Here is a 12602-nt window from a genome sequence, read left to right as displayed (position 1 = left end):
CTTTCAAAACCATATGGAAGATAAAAGTTAAAATAATTCAACTGTGACAACAATATTGTTCACTTTTTTCAAGAATGTGTTCGAAGGAAAAAATAAGGTTTTTATGTTACAATTTGTTTAATGTCCAATCCGATCAACCCATGATGTATTAATTATAGTTTTGTTCCATCATTTTTAATAAAAACTGATCTGATCCATCGGAAAGAAATTATATAATAACAACAAAAAATATTGTATATATAAAAATAAAATTATCAAATATATATAAAAAAATTATCGATAATATATAGAAATAAACTCACTCTGCGCAAGACGCATGTCTTATCCTAGTATTATACTTAAAAGTTTAAACTGAACACAACCCGAAATAAAAAATTGAATAAAAAAAGAAAGAAATGAAAGTTAAATACTCCAATCGAGTCAATGACAACATTATACATGTTCTTATGTACTAATTTAATGTTTTATTATATAAGTCTTTAAAATTTTATTTTGCAAGGATTTTTTTTTAAAATGAAAACATTCTATTTTATAAATATCATTTTTATTTACAATTAAAAAATAAAAAGATAATATTAAATACTCTTTTAAAATTTTGTTTAGGATTTTAGAAAAGAAAAATTACTGTCATATAACCTATTACAATTATCTTTTCTTTAGAATTTTAGAAAAAAATAAATTGCTATCAAATAATTATTTTTAGTTATTAATTAATAATTTTAAAATTATTATTTCTACAATTCGTATGAATACTAATTTTACACTTCTATTGTTAATTAAATAACTTTTAGTATCATGTTCATCATCAAATACTCTTTTGAAAAATATGATGAAATAAATTTTTACAATTCTCTTTTGGTTAAGACAAAAAAAATATGACACAAATTTCTATTGTTTAGGTTTTTTTTCTAAAAAATGAAAAAAACTATCAAATATTCTTTTACAGTTTTTAGGATTTTAGAAAAGGAAGTAAATCTATATTATAATGATTGAGTTTTTGCTTTCTTTTCAGCGCGCCACGTCAGCGTTTTGTGGACCCCATTTTTAAAAAGAGTAAAAAAAGTGTCAAGCACATGGTTTGAACCCTGGTTATTGAGATATAAACACCACCATTTATACCACTAAACTAAATGATACTTTGTACATTGATGGCTGAAACTAATATATATTTATAAAGCTCAGAAATCCTTGCTTCTTCGGTTTTTTCTGTGGGCCGGGCCTACAAGTGTATTATGAGTTTCATTTTTAAATGAGATTCATCACGTTATATGAAAAAAAAAACAATTATAGTTTTTCCATATTGTAAACTGCATTTGTTTAACATGGGTTAGAGTTCTTTTCATCATTGTCTTAGACAAGTCTGAGTTACAGAGTTGCGGAGTGTGTCTGTTCGTAATCTATTTTTTCACCGGTGAACTCTTCCTCTCCCCATCTTAAATCGCTTGATCAGAAATGTTCCTGATTTGTAGTCCTTCTCGAAACTATATATATATGATTCTCATCTTTGATGAACCCAATTTGCATATCCACAAAGCTCATTGATTCCTCTTAGCTTTAACCAGCTTCTAGAAAATGTCTTTTTCTGCCTCTCCAATTCCTCAAATCGGCATCTCTGGCATCCGTCACTCAACCTTCGAGTCAGAGCATAGCCTCTAACCTCCTCGCTTCTGAGATTCCCTGAATTTCAAGAAAGGCAGTGAGTTTATGGGAATCACGGTTCTCTTCCTTGATGAAAAGGTAAGTTAATCTTCGATTTATCACAATTATTTAATATAATTGTTTTTAATTGATTTCCTGATTCTTTGTTGAATAATATTATTTGCAGATTTCGTGATTCATGGGTTTATTTTCCGCCAGACGTGCTAATCATTACATGTCATCTTTGAAAGCCGGTTCCATTGTGAAAATCGATCGTTTTGAGGTTGTTAGGTGCTCAAGCATGTACAAGATAACTGATCATCTGTTCCTCATTCGTTTCACCTCACCAACTATTAATGATGAAGTCATCACGGGTGCTCCTGAGATCAATTTCCAGTCATAACTAGATTGTTTGACAATTTCCAAGTGATTGCGAACACAAACCTAGAACTCTCAGGTATATTATCATATTGCATCTGGGTTTATATTATGTTTCGATATCATAACGGATATTTAAACTTGCAGATGTGTTTGGGCAAATCCGTTCTGTACAGGGCTCTGACCTTACCAAAGAAACAACTCGAGTCCTTATCCGTCTCCTCATTGATCCGTAAGAAACAATCAACACACAATTCTCTTTATATTATTATTTATATTGTGCTAACATTAATAATCAAAAATATTTCCTATTCTATGGTTGTCTATTTATCTCTCTTACTTATCAAACTAATTTTACACAAACCTTTATTTTATACCTTAAAAGAAACCACAACAACCCAAAATAATCAAAACACCAAAAACTAGAATTCCAAAAAAGACGAATCATTAATGATTACCTCTCTTTTTTGTCTAATCTTAGAAGTAAACTTCAAAACAAATATACCAATCCAATCACTTCAACTAAAACTCAACGACACATACATCGAGTCAGCTAAACAAATACAAACTACACGGCCAGCTATTTAACAATTTACAAACTTGCTTTCACAACGAAAAAGACGAAGACGACAACCAAAATCAGTAAAATTACCTAAACAAAAAAACAAAGTAAATTACGAACTCTGATAAATACTGCTAACAATGATTTTTGTTTACATATTACCCGTCAAATAAAAGATAAACAAACACATCCACACGAGGAGATACAAGAGACAATCCTGACAGACACAAAGGCAGCAATATTAGCTCCACCTGCTCCCTCCTCTTGTCTTATAAAAATAACTTACATGCTCAATATCAACATGCCAATGCTATTGTCTTCTTATGAGAAATGCATAAATTCGCTTAAAACTCATTAAGACCCAAATACTCAGAACTGTCACTCATTTTATAGTTATTTCTACAAGTCTTCATGTATTTGTTTTAAAGGTCCGGTAAGAGCAACAAGTTTAAAATTAAAATAAAAACATATAACAAACATAATAAGGATAATAAAAATTATTACTTACACACAACTTACACAACTAAACTGGAGAAAAAATATCTACAAACAAAAGGTACTCTCAACAATTTTAATGTAATTTATGTACTCTCAACAGTACAAGAAACAAATTAAAAAGACAAACAAACAATTAGTCCCAGAGACATAGCAAACAACACCACGAACTATATCAATTACATTATTAACATAATTTAGTCATTCATAAGTAGATAACAATGCATACACAGTTCATCATCACAACTCTAACCCTATAACAATTAAAAAATTTGAAAAACAACTCAAAACGCAAAATTCACAACTACCATAACCCTAGCAAATATTGAGATGAAACAAGAACTCTGTCCACAACTCCGCGCTTGCGCGGAGGCAATGCCCCTAGTATTACATAATCTTTTACAATTATATTTTTTCTAGGATTTAGAAAAAAAGTTTTATCAAATAATTATTTCCATTTAATATTAACTATTTTTAAAAGTTGCATTTTCAAAATTCGTTGTTTTCAATATCACTAAAATTTTTACAATTTTTCTTGTTAATTAAATAATTGTTACTATCAAGTTTATCATTAATTGTTTAAGTAAAAAATACTATTAAATAAATTTTTACATTCTCTCTGGTTAGGATTTAGAAAAAAAAAAGAAAAAAAAAATCTTACTTGGTTACGATTAGAAAAGATATTTTTTTAGAAATCTCTTTTATTTACGATTTTAGGAAAAAAAGAAGTTATTTTCAGATAATGACAGTTTTTATTGACATATTCACAGTCTAATTTTTTTAATTCACAGATGTCACTATCATATGAGGTGAAATATTTGAAGTTAATTTTGGTTTATATTTTTTTACACAAAATTATTAAAAAGTTAGTTAGTTAATTATAAAAAAAAATAAGATTACTTTTATATTTTTATTTTATTTATACTTTTAAAAAGGAAATTAATTATTTTATAATTAATTTTTCTTTTAGTTTTATAAAATTATTTTATTTTTAATAGAAAAAAAATTATGTTTAATTATTTATTTATTTTGTCTTATACATACAAACACATATCCATCATATTCACACATACTCATGTACCACAACAACATTAAAATTAAAAGTTATGTTAGCATCATAAAATGTAATAAGAATAATAAGAAGTTGAGTTGTATTAAGAAATTAAAAAAAAAAAATGAGGTAATACTTCTCATTTAAATACTATAGTGTTTTGTAAAAATCATATGTGGAAGCTTAAACCTAAATATAGATGAATATTTGTAGTTATTTTTGGTCATAATTTTTTTAACATACAATTATCTATTAAAAAGGATAACTATTTTTTAACATACAATTATCTATTTTTTAACGTACAATTATCTCATTTTTACCCACATGTAACTCGTTCTGTAAATGTTTTCAAGGTAGTGAACATTCTAATGCTTCTTCCGTTTACTATTTTGCTAAATAAAACCCTCAGATTTCTCAAGAAACAGTGACCGCTGCTTCTTGCCTTGTATTTGTAGAACCGCTTACTATATTTATTTATAAATATACACATTTTTTCTGTTGAAAGGATTGTTGATGCATGATGATTGTGTTGTAGACAAAATATATAGGGTGTTGCCTCGTTTACTTCTTCCTTCTGCGATCTTTCATATACTCTTTAGTGCTTCTCTACTTCTTATTGTCATGTAATTGTTTTTAATGTTCTCACACTGACGTCCGGAACATCATGGCCCAATGGTAAGGACGGGCTCCTTCCTGCACCCAGGTTGCGAGTTCGAACTCTGCCGGAGGGAACTACCTCATGATGTCTCTGGACACCCCACACGGATATGGGTCCATGCTTTAGGGCCCATTTGCATACCCGGAGAGAGGGTCTATCCGTGGGCTGCACCTCCCCTTGGAGATTAGTCTGGGCCCTTCCATAGGCCCGAAATACCCCCAGGTTAAACAAAAAAAAAAAAAAGGTTCTCACACTGTTTAGGTTGGCATGGCGACCAATATTCCTGATCAAAAATGCCGATGCTGAGAAGTCGAAGAAGCAAAAGACATCAAAGTGGCATATGAAGAAACTACTTTCAAAATATGACAAAGAAGAATGAAGTAAGTATTTATATTATTGCCCTTAAGCATTAATTACGTTTAACTGGTATTTTTTGGGGGGTTAATGTTTATGACTATCTGCAAGTTCATTGGTCTATGCTGTTCGATGCATCAGTGTAGATCCCGGTAAAGGGAACATACTCTACATCATCAGCGACAGTTTCAACGACGAGTACCGTCCAGATAACGATCTGCTATATGATGATCTTCGAGCTCCAGAGTGTGTGGTGTACTTAGGAATCAATAGCACCCAGAGAGAGTTTCTTATTGGCTACTTGAACACTCTGACTCGGCCGCAGCTCGACTTCCTTCTTCCAATGACATTAGTGAAAAATTCACTTTAGGGCATAGAGCATATTCTACTATCCGGTTCACTTGATATAGATAGGGTCATCAGACCATCTCCAATGGTTCTTCAATTTCCACTTTTTGCTCATTTTTTGCTTAATTTTTGCTTAATGTTTGCTTCAAATGCACTTCATTTTTTCATTTCTTCAAATTTTGAAAAATTAAACAGTATTTGTTCAAATTTGAAAAAATATTGTTCAGTTCTTCATTTTTTGAATATGAACTTTTTTATTTACTAACAAGTCCTTAACTTTAACTTATTGTTATTTTGTATTTAAATAAAATATAAGTGTCGATGTCACCCAATTAGTTTTAAATTTATTATTATTATTTTTTGTCTAATTTGATGCAAATAATGGAAAGCTTGAAAATATTAATTTTCGAGTATTCTATGTTCGATTTGGAAGAATTTGAAATAAAATAAGCTCATTTTTTGGTTTGAAATGTTTGGGTTAATCACTTAAGAGATGTATGTATTTAACGTTTCTTTATAAATCTAATATTTTATGTTTATTATTTATGTTATTTTTAATAATTGTATCATATAATAATGTTTAACTTATAATTTAATTATTATTATTAAAATAAAATAATTGGGTTAAATTAGTAAATTTTAAAAGTACAAGATGTTATTAATAATTAATTATAGAGTGATGATAGAATATACTTAGAATATAATTTTTGAAGAACTTCATATTTTGAAAAAAAATGAAACTAAGCATTGGAGATGATCTAAAAACATCTGCTTCTTATTACACTATTTTAGTTAAATGAAACTAAGCATTGGAGATGATCTAAAGACATCTGCTTCTTATTACACTTTTTTTTTTGAAACAGCTTATTATTACACTAATTTAGTTAAATACAGTAAATAGAATTTCTTAAAATAGAATTTGGCCTGTCCAACAGTGCCTCCAGTTCAACTCCGTAAATACAAAGACGATCACAGACTCTAACTAAAGCTCATTTTGATCCAAAAAAAAAAGCTAAAGCTCATAAAAACAATTTTCTAAACTAAAAAAGAAATAGAAGTTGAACTTCTGTATATATCTAACTTTCTGGCGCAAGTACAATGTGTTTGCTCTTATTTTGTGATGAAAAATGAATTATGTATTTATAAATTTCTGGAAGTTCAAGATTTTTTTTGGGCCTCCTAGTATTTCCATTATAATAACTCTTCATTGTTACTATATTTACTGCTACTAAAACTTATATTTCATCATTTTCATGAAAAAGGTTTCATTTTTGTTTTAAAAATAATTGTTATTAAACATAAATACTAATTTTATTCTGTTTAATATACAAATATTAGATGTACTTTGATGTTAAGAGTTTTCAAGGCTCTTAATCAAATGTTATAGTATAAAGAATGTCAAACCAGTTCTAAGTGATTCTTAAGCAAAGAGAATGCAAGACCATGTTTAATCTAAATGATATCGATTGGTGAGATGATTTTTGAAATAGAATACTACTAAAATGCAATAAAGAACAAAGCTTTCCTTTCTTATGAAATGGAAGAACTCATGGGCTAAGGGAATTGACTTTGAGTGATCAAGTTTCAATCTAAAGGTGATATCTTTCAATCAATCTATCAACCTTAGACCTAGACACAATCCTAAACAAACTCTATCTCTAGATGAATGCTCATTCACTAAGATAACTCAAGCATCAAATTTCTTTGGTTGAATATTATCTAAGCAATCATTAATTTCAAGTCCATTAGCCATCTTAACACCTTTAACATCAAATCTCTTTGATAAAGAATGTTAAAAGCTTAGGAGAGTTGGTTCATGCATTTCATCAAACATCTTTCGGGGATGAAATGCCTAGAGCTCAACTTTAGAGAGGTCAACTATAAAATTGCAATAAAACACTCTACTAGCAAGAAACAAGATGGATCTATACTAAAACACCTTAGATCTAGCTTAATCACCCTTAGCCTCCCTAACCCATGAATCCAAAGATGACTACTCACTAATCTTCATGATAAACCCAAGAATCAATGATGATTTGGTGTTAATCATGATTGGTGATCAATATAACTAAGCAATCACACAAGATAATGATCAAAATTAGATCTTTTACCTAAAGGTTCTTTGTGATTAGATAGAAAAACAAGATTAGATCCTCATATTAGGTTTAGAGAGTATTTATATAACTTCTAAAACCTAATGGACTCAGTCAACAACCTGAAAGGTCCAAATAAAATATAAATTTTCGATCAGAAGAAGAGAAACGCGCACGGGTAGGTCAGGTCGCTCCGCCAGGTCGCTCTGCTTCCAGAGCAGGTGCTTCACCCCGCTGCAGGACGTCGCTCCAGATGTCACCTTCGTTCATTCGTTTTGCGCGCGGGTTGCGGATCTCGCTCCCTATGGTCGCTCCACTTCTCGAAAGTTGTCGACGAGAGGTTGATCTCGGAGCGGGTGCCTCACCCCGCTGCGGGACGTCGCTCCAGATGCCGACTTCACTTCTTCTTTTTGCGCGCGGGCTGCAGACCTCGCTCCGTCTTGGTCGCTCCGACTCTCAAGAGTTATCGACGGGGTGTTGGTTCGGAGCGGGTACCGAACCCCGGTGCAAGAGGTCGCGCTGGCTTCGTTTCGTCTGGAGCGGGTGTCGTAGGTCGCTCCCATTGCCCGCTCCGGTGCTCTACTCGCTCAAACAACACTTTTCACTCCCTTTTTTGATCCCAAATGCTTACAAGTAACTCCAAAAACTCCAATGGACACTCCTGGTAAAAACTTATGCAATGCAAAAAGAAAACTAAAATTCATAATCCCTAATCTAAATGATTATAACATACAAGAATGAAGAGTTAAAACAATGCAAATGTGCAAGATATCATACTTATAATTATTTTTAGTGAGGAAAATCAGAAATAGCTAAATTACTATACAAATACTAATATTTTTAATATGCGTAAATGTATTTAAAAACTACTTAGTAATTAGTATGAAACGCAAGGAAAATTAATTTCATATTTTATTGCAACTGACTCTTGGCAAAAGGGTCGAGGTGCGCTCTGGATCCGTCGCATGCCAATGAGTCTTTGACTTCAAGCTTTTTTTTTTTTGGTAAAATGTTAAATAGTTTGACTTCAAGCTTAATCACTTGCTGCTTTTAACTTGCTGCTTTAAAAAAAAAAACTAAATCATCTACTTTTGTTACGTCTCTAAGTCACCGACCATATCAATTATGCACTTTACGTACGGTGGTCGTTACTCGTTAGTGATCATCAAATACATGGGTATTTTTTGGCCTCTTGACGTTGATATTATAATAACACCATACTAGTAGGCTAAAGATAGTATTCCTTTAACGAAAATGATTTATAAGTTTTTTTCATGAAGACCGTTTTTGATACGTTATATATACTCACTAGATTAAGATCCGCGCAAGGTAAACATTATATATATAAACTTTTTTATGTATTATATATTCTTATATATTATGAAATAATAAATATATATTGAATAATTAAAAGACAGTAACTATTACATATATAATTAAATTGGTGTGAACGTATAAATCAATTTTATTAATCCAAACATTTTTAAAAAAAAAATTTGATAGGATATGTAATTAAATTCAAATGATATTAACATACATAGTATATTTTTAATATTAATGTCTATTTTTTTTTTAAATGATGCTTTCTACTCATATGTTTTTTTTATCATGTGTACTTTTAATAGCAAAAACTTTAAATTACTGATAACAAAATTTTTATTGTGAGATTAATAATTTTAGTAATTGATAATTTAAAAAAATTTATCAATGTTAGTTCAAAACTTTTATCAAAAAAAATTATTCAAAGTAAATTTTGAAACTAAAATATTTATTTATTCAATATGGTTTATAGTTTAATTTAGAATGATATATATACATATATATTTTAAATCTCAATGATTAATTAAATTAGACTTTTATTTATATGATTTTGTAATCATTTGTATTTTGCCATAACAAAAATTTTAAATCATGGATCGCAAAGTTTGAATGTGAGACTTTTAACAGTTTTAGTAATTTATGGTCATTTTTTAAAATTCAAAATATAAAATATACAGAAAAATCTAAATTTTTATAATATGGTTATTGTGTTTTTTTAAAATTATTTTAATAGTTTTAAATTAAACAAATTTGATAGAAGATACATTTTTTTTATCAGATCTTTATTATTCAAAATCATTAATTGTCATATATATTTTACCCACATTAGGCAGTTCTGTAATCTTTATTTAAGGAAATAATAAATGACATTAATAATGAGTTTATGGTTAGTTTAATAAAAAATTTATTATATAATTAGATGCACCAACCTATTTCTCTAATAATTATAAGAATCATCTTAGTGATTACATGTGGATACAAAAAGAAGTTGTAATGTTTCACAAATAATATTTAGGGGATTTTACGGCAGGTGTTGAAGTTTTTTCTTGGCAATGAAAAGTTAAAATGAAATTCTAAAGAAATTATTGATTACATAATATGTATAAAAGCTTTTAAGGATCCAAAAGCAAACCGACAAATCTTTAGTTTCCGTCTTCCTCGCTTGCATTTTTCACTTTCTTTAATTCATTTAAAACACCTGCCATTTTGTCATGTTTATAATTTCCTTTTTCTCTCATACCATATCAAATAGAGTATGCATATATCATATCAAATATCCATCCCATTCAACTTCGTAACTATATATGTAAATGCCTAGTGAGTACCAGAGCAACAACATAACTCACACATCTCTATCATTTCCCCCACCATCAAACATGTCTCGTCTTTTCATTTTCTTAAACATCATCTTCGTTTTAATTGCAAACACGACATCTTTAACCGAACGCAACCTAAAGCCAAAGCCTCATACTTTTGTAATTCCTGTTTTCAAAGACACCAGAAGTGGTCTCTACTATACCAATGTGACGGTCGGCAAGCCACCAATTGTGGCTAACCTAGTCGTAGACGTTAGAGGCTCAGCCTTATGGTTTGAATGCGATACGGTGGGCTATAACTCAACCACCTCAACCCCTGTCCCCTGCGGGTCCCTCGGCTGCGAACAAACTAAAGATAAATGCACCACTTGTCAAGCTTACCTCAAATCCGAGTTAACCTTTAACACCCATATCGCTACTCTTATTAACGATGACGTCATGCTAAGGTACATGTCTCCATCATCAGCTTACGTTGCACCCAAACTTCCAGTGAGGGCGCGTATAGCTTGTAGAGGTTACTTCGAGGGCATGATGAGTATGCTTCCGGCAGGTACTCTGGGCATTCTCGGTCTCGGTAATAGCTCCACATCTTTCGTTAGTAGCCTCGTCTCTTCTTACAAGATTCCCTTTAAAGTCTCTCTTTGTTTGCCTTCCAAACCTGGAAATAACCCCGGGTCCGTTTACATTGGCGGCAGCCCGGACCGTAAAGACGTCACGGGGTTATTGGTTTCCACTCCTCTTATCTCGAACCGGGAAACAATAGAGCACGGGGAGGACTATAACTATTTCATAGATGTCAAATCTATAGAAGTCAACGGTAAGAGGCTCTCTTTTGATCATGATTTGTTGAAAAACAAGACGGGTCATTGGGGACGCACAAAGATCAAGAACGTTATTCCTTACACTCTCTTGGAAGCTTCCATTTACAAAGCTCTTGTCAGAGCCTTCTCCGAGAAAGCCAAGAAGCGAAAAGCCGTGTATCCTTTTACTGACTGCTTTAGCTATAAAAGTTTTGGAAGAAAGTCTCTGCTGGGGAAAGAGACTCCTGTGATTAGTTTGGTGTTGGGAGGAGGAGCAAAGTGGGATATACACGGACCAAACTCGCTTGTGAAGGTAAACAAAAATGTTGTGTGTCTAGCGTTTCAGGAAGCTGACGAATTTGAGTCGCTGTTTCCAATCGAGATCGGAGGGTATCAAATGGAAGATAATCTAGTTGAGTTTGATCTTGAGACTTCAAAGTTTTCTTTCACTTCTTCTCTTTTACGTCACAACACATCATGCAGTCCACAGTGATGAGTTAGTTACTATAAAGCTCATTAATAATATTTCTATTTCCGGCACAAACGCCATATTCAATAAGAAGTCGACAAAAGACTCTCCTCTAAGGGACCTATTGATCGCTGAACTTTTACTTTTGTTTGTTCATTTTAGTTTCATAATGTGATTTTCTTATAACCTCACATTTTTAGAAAATGTTGCAAAATCATAAACAAGACAAATGCTATAATAATAACTTACTACTACGTAATATTGGTTTACAAAGCAATTTGGAGGTATTGAAATTTATTGGCTATAGTCAAAAGCTTTAACAAACCAACGCAAGTATTCAAAAAAAAAATCATAGAAATAAGATATTAAATTTTATTTTTGGATAAGGAAATATAAATATGCATATTTTGTTGCAAGTTGTAACTGATTCTTGGCAAAAGAGTTGCGGTGAGCTATGCTTCCAACGCATGCTAACCAATCATTCACTTCAGTCTTCCTCTCTGGCCTATGTACTTTATAATGGCGAAGCCAGGATATATGGTGTGGGGGGTAAGTGCACCCGAAATAATATTAAAATTTAACGTATATAAAACATCAAAATCTTGTTAGTTCATATGGTAAAAAACAGTTCGTGTACACATACTTCTCCAGGTCCGATCCTTTTCATATGCATACTTTTAATTTATATTGATAATAGGGCATTCCGTTCATTAAATAGTCTAATAGATTGGCCTGTAAACATTATATATATATATATATACATTAGTTATTTAAATGAGTTTGTCACGTTCTATAAATACCATATCAATTATTTATTAATATCCCCAATCCCACGAAACATCTTCGAGTATAACTATTTATAGTTACTAAAATAACACTACTACATGTGGCGCGGACCATGCATTATGTGGCGCGGACCATGCATTATGGATCCAGAGGGCCAACGAATCTTTGACTTCAGTCGTATTCACTTATTGAAATATTTAACTTTCTTTTATTTAAAAAAACGCTCTCTTTCCTCTGTACGGAAGTCTCTCCCAAAACGCGTACCCTTTCTTTTCTCCTTCACCGTCGCCGATCTCGGCGGCGGCCTCCACCCGCCCTCATGGCAAAAAAGAAA

At 31.3% G+C, this 12602-nt stretch overlaps 1 protein-coding gene across 1 annotated transcript; it reads left to right on the top strand.

Moving 5' to 3' along the window:
* Positions 1–10207: 10207 nt before the first annotated feature.
* On the top strand, positions 10208–11506 carry LOC106340380 (basic 7S globulin 2-like). The gene has a single exon (XM_013779264.1). The coding sequence runs from the start codon at positions 10208–10210 to the stop codon at positions 11504–11506; it is 1299 nt and encodes a 432-aa protein (XP_013634718.1).
* Positions 11507–12602: the final 1096 nt, after the last annotated feature.

This window comes from Brassica oleracea, chromosome C1, assembly GCF_000695525.1.
Source record: "Brassica oleracea var. oleracea cultivar TO1000 chromosome C1, BOL, whole genome shotgun sequence".
Classification (NCBI taxonomy): Eukaryota; Viridiplantae; Streptophyta; class Magnoliopsida; order Brassicales; family Brassicaceae; genus Brassica; species Brassica oleracea.
Note: the sequence above shows the minus strand (reverse complement) of the source record. Positions and strands in the feature narration are given on the sequence as shown.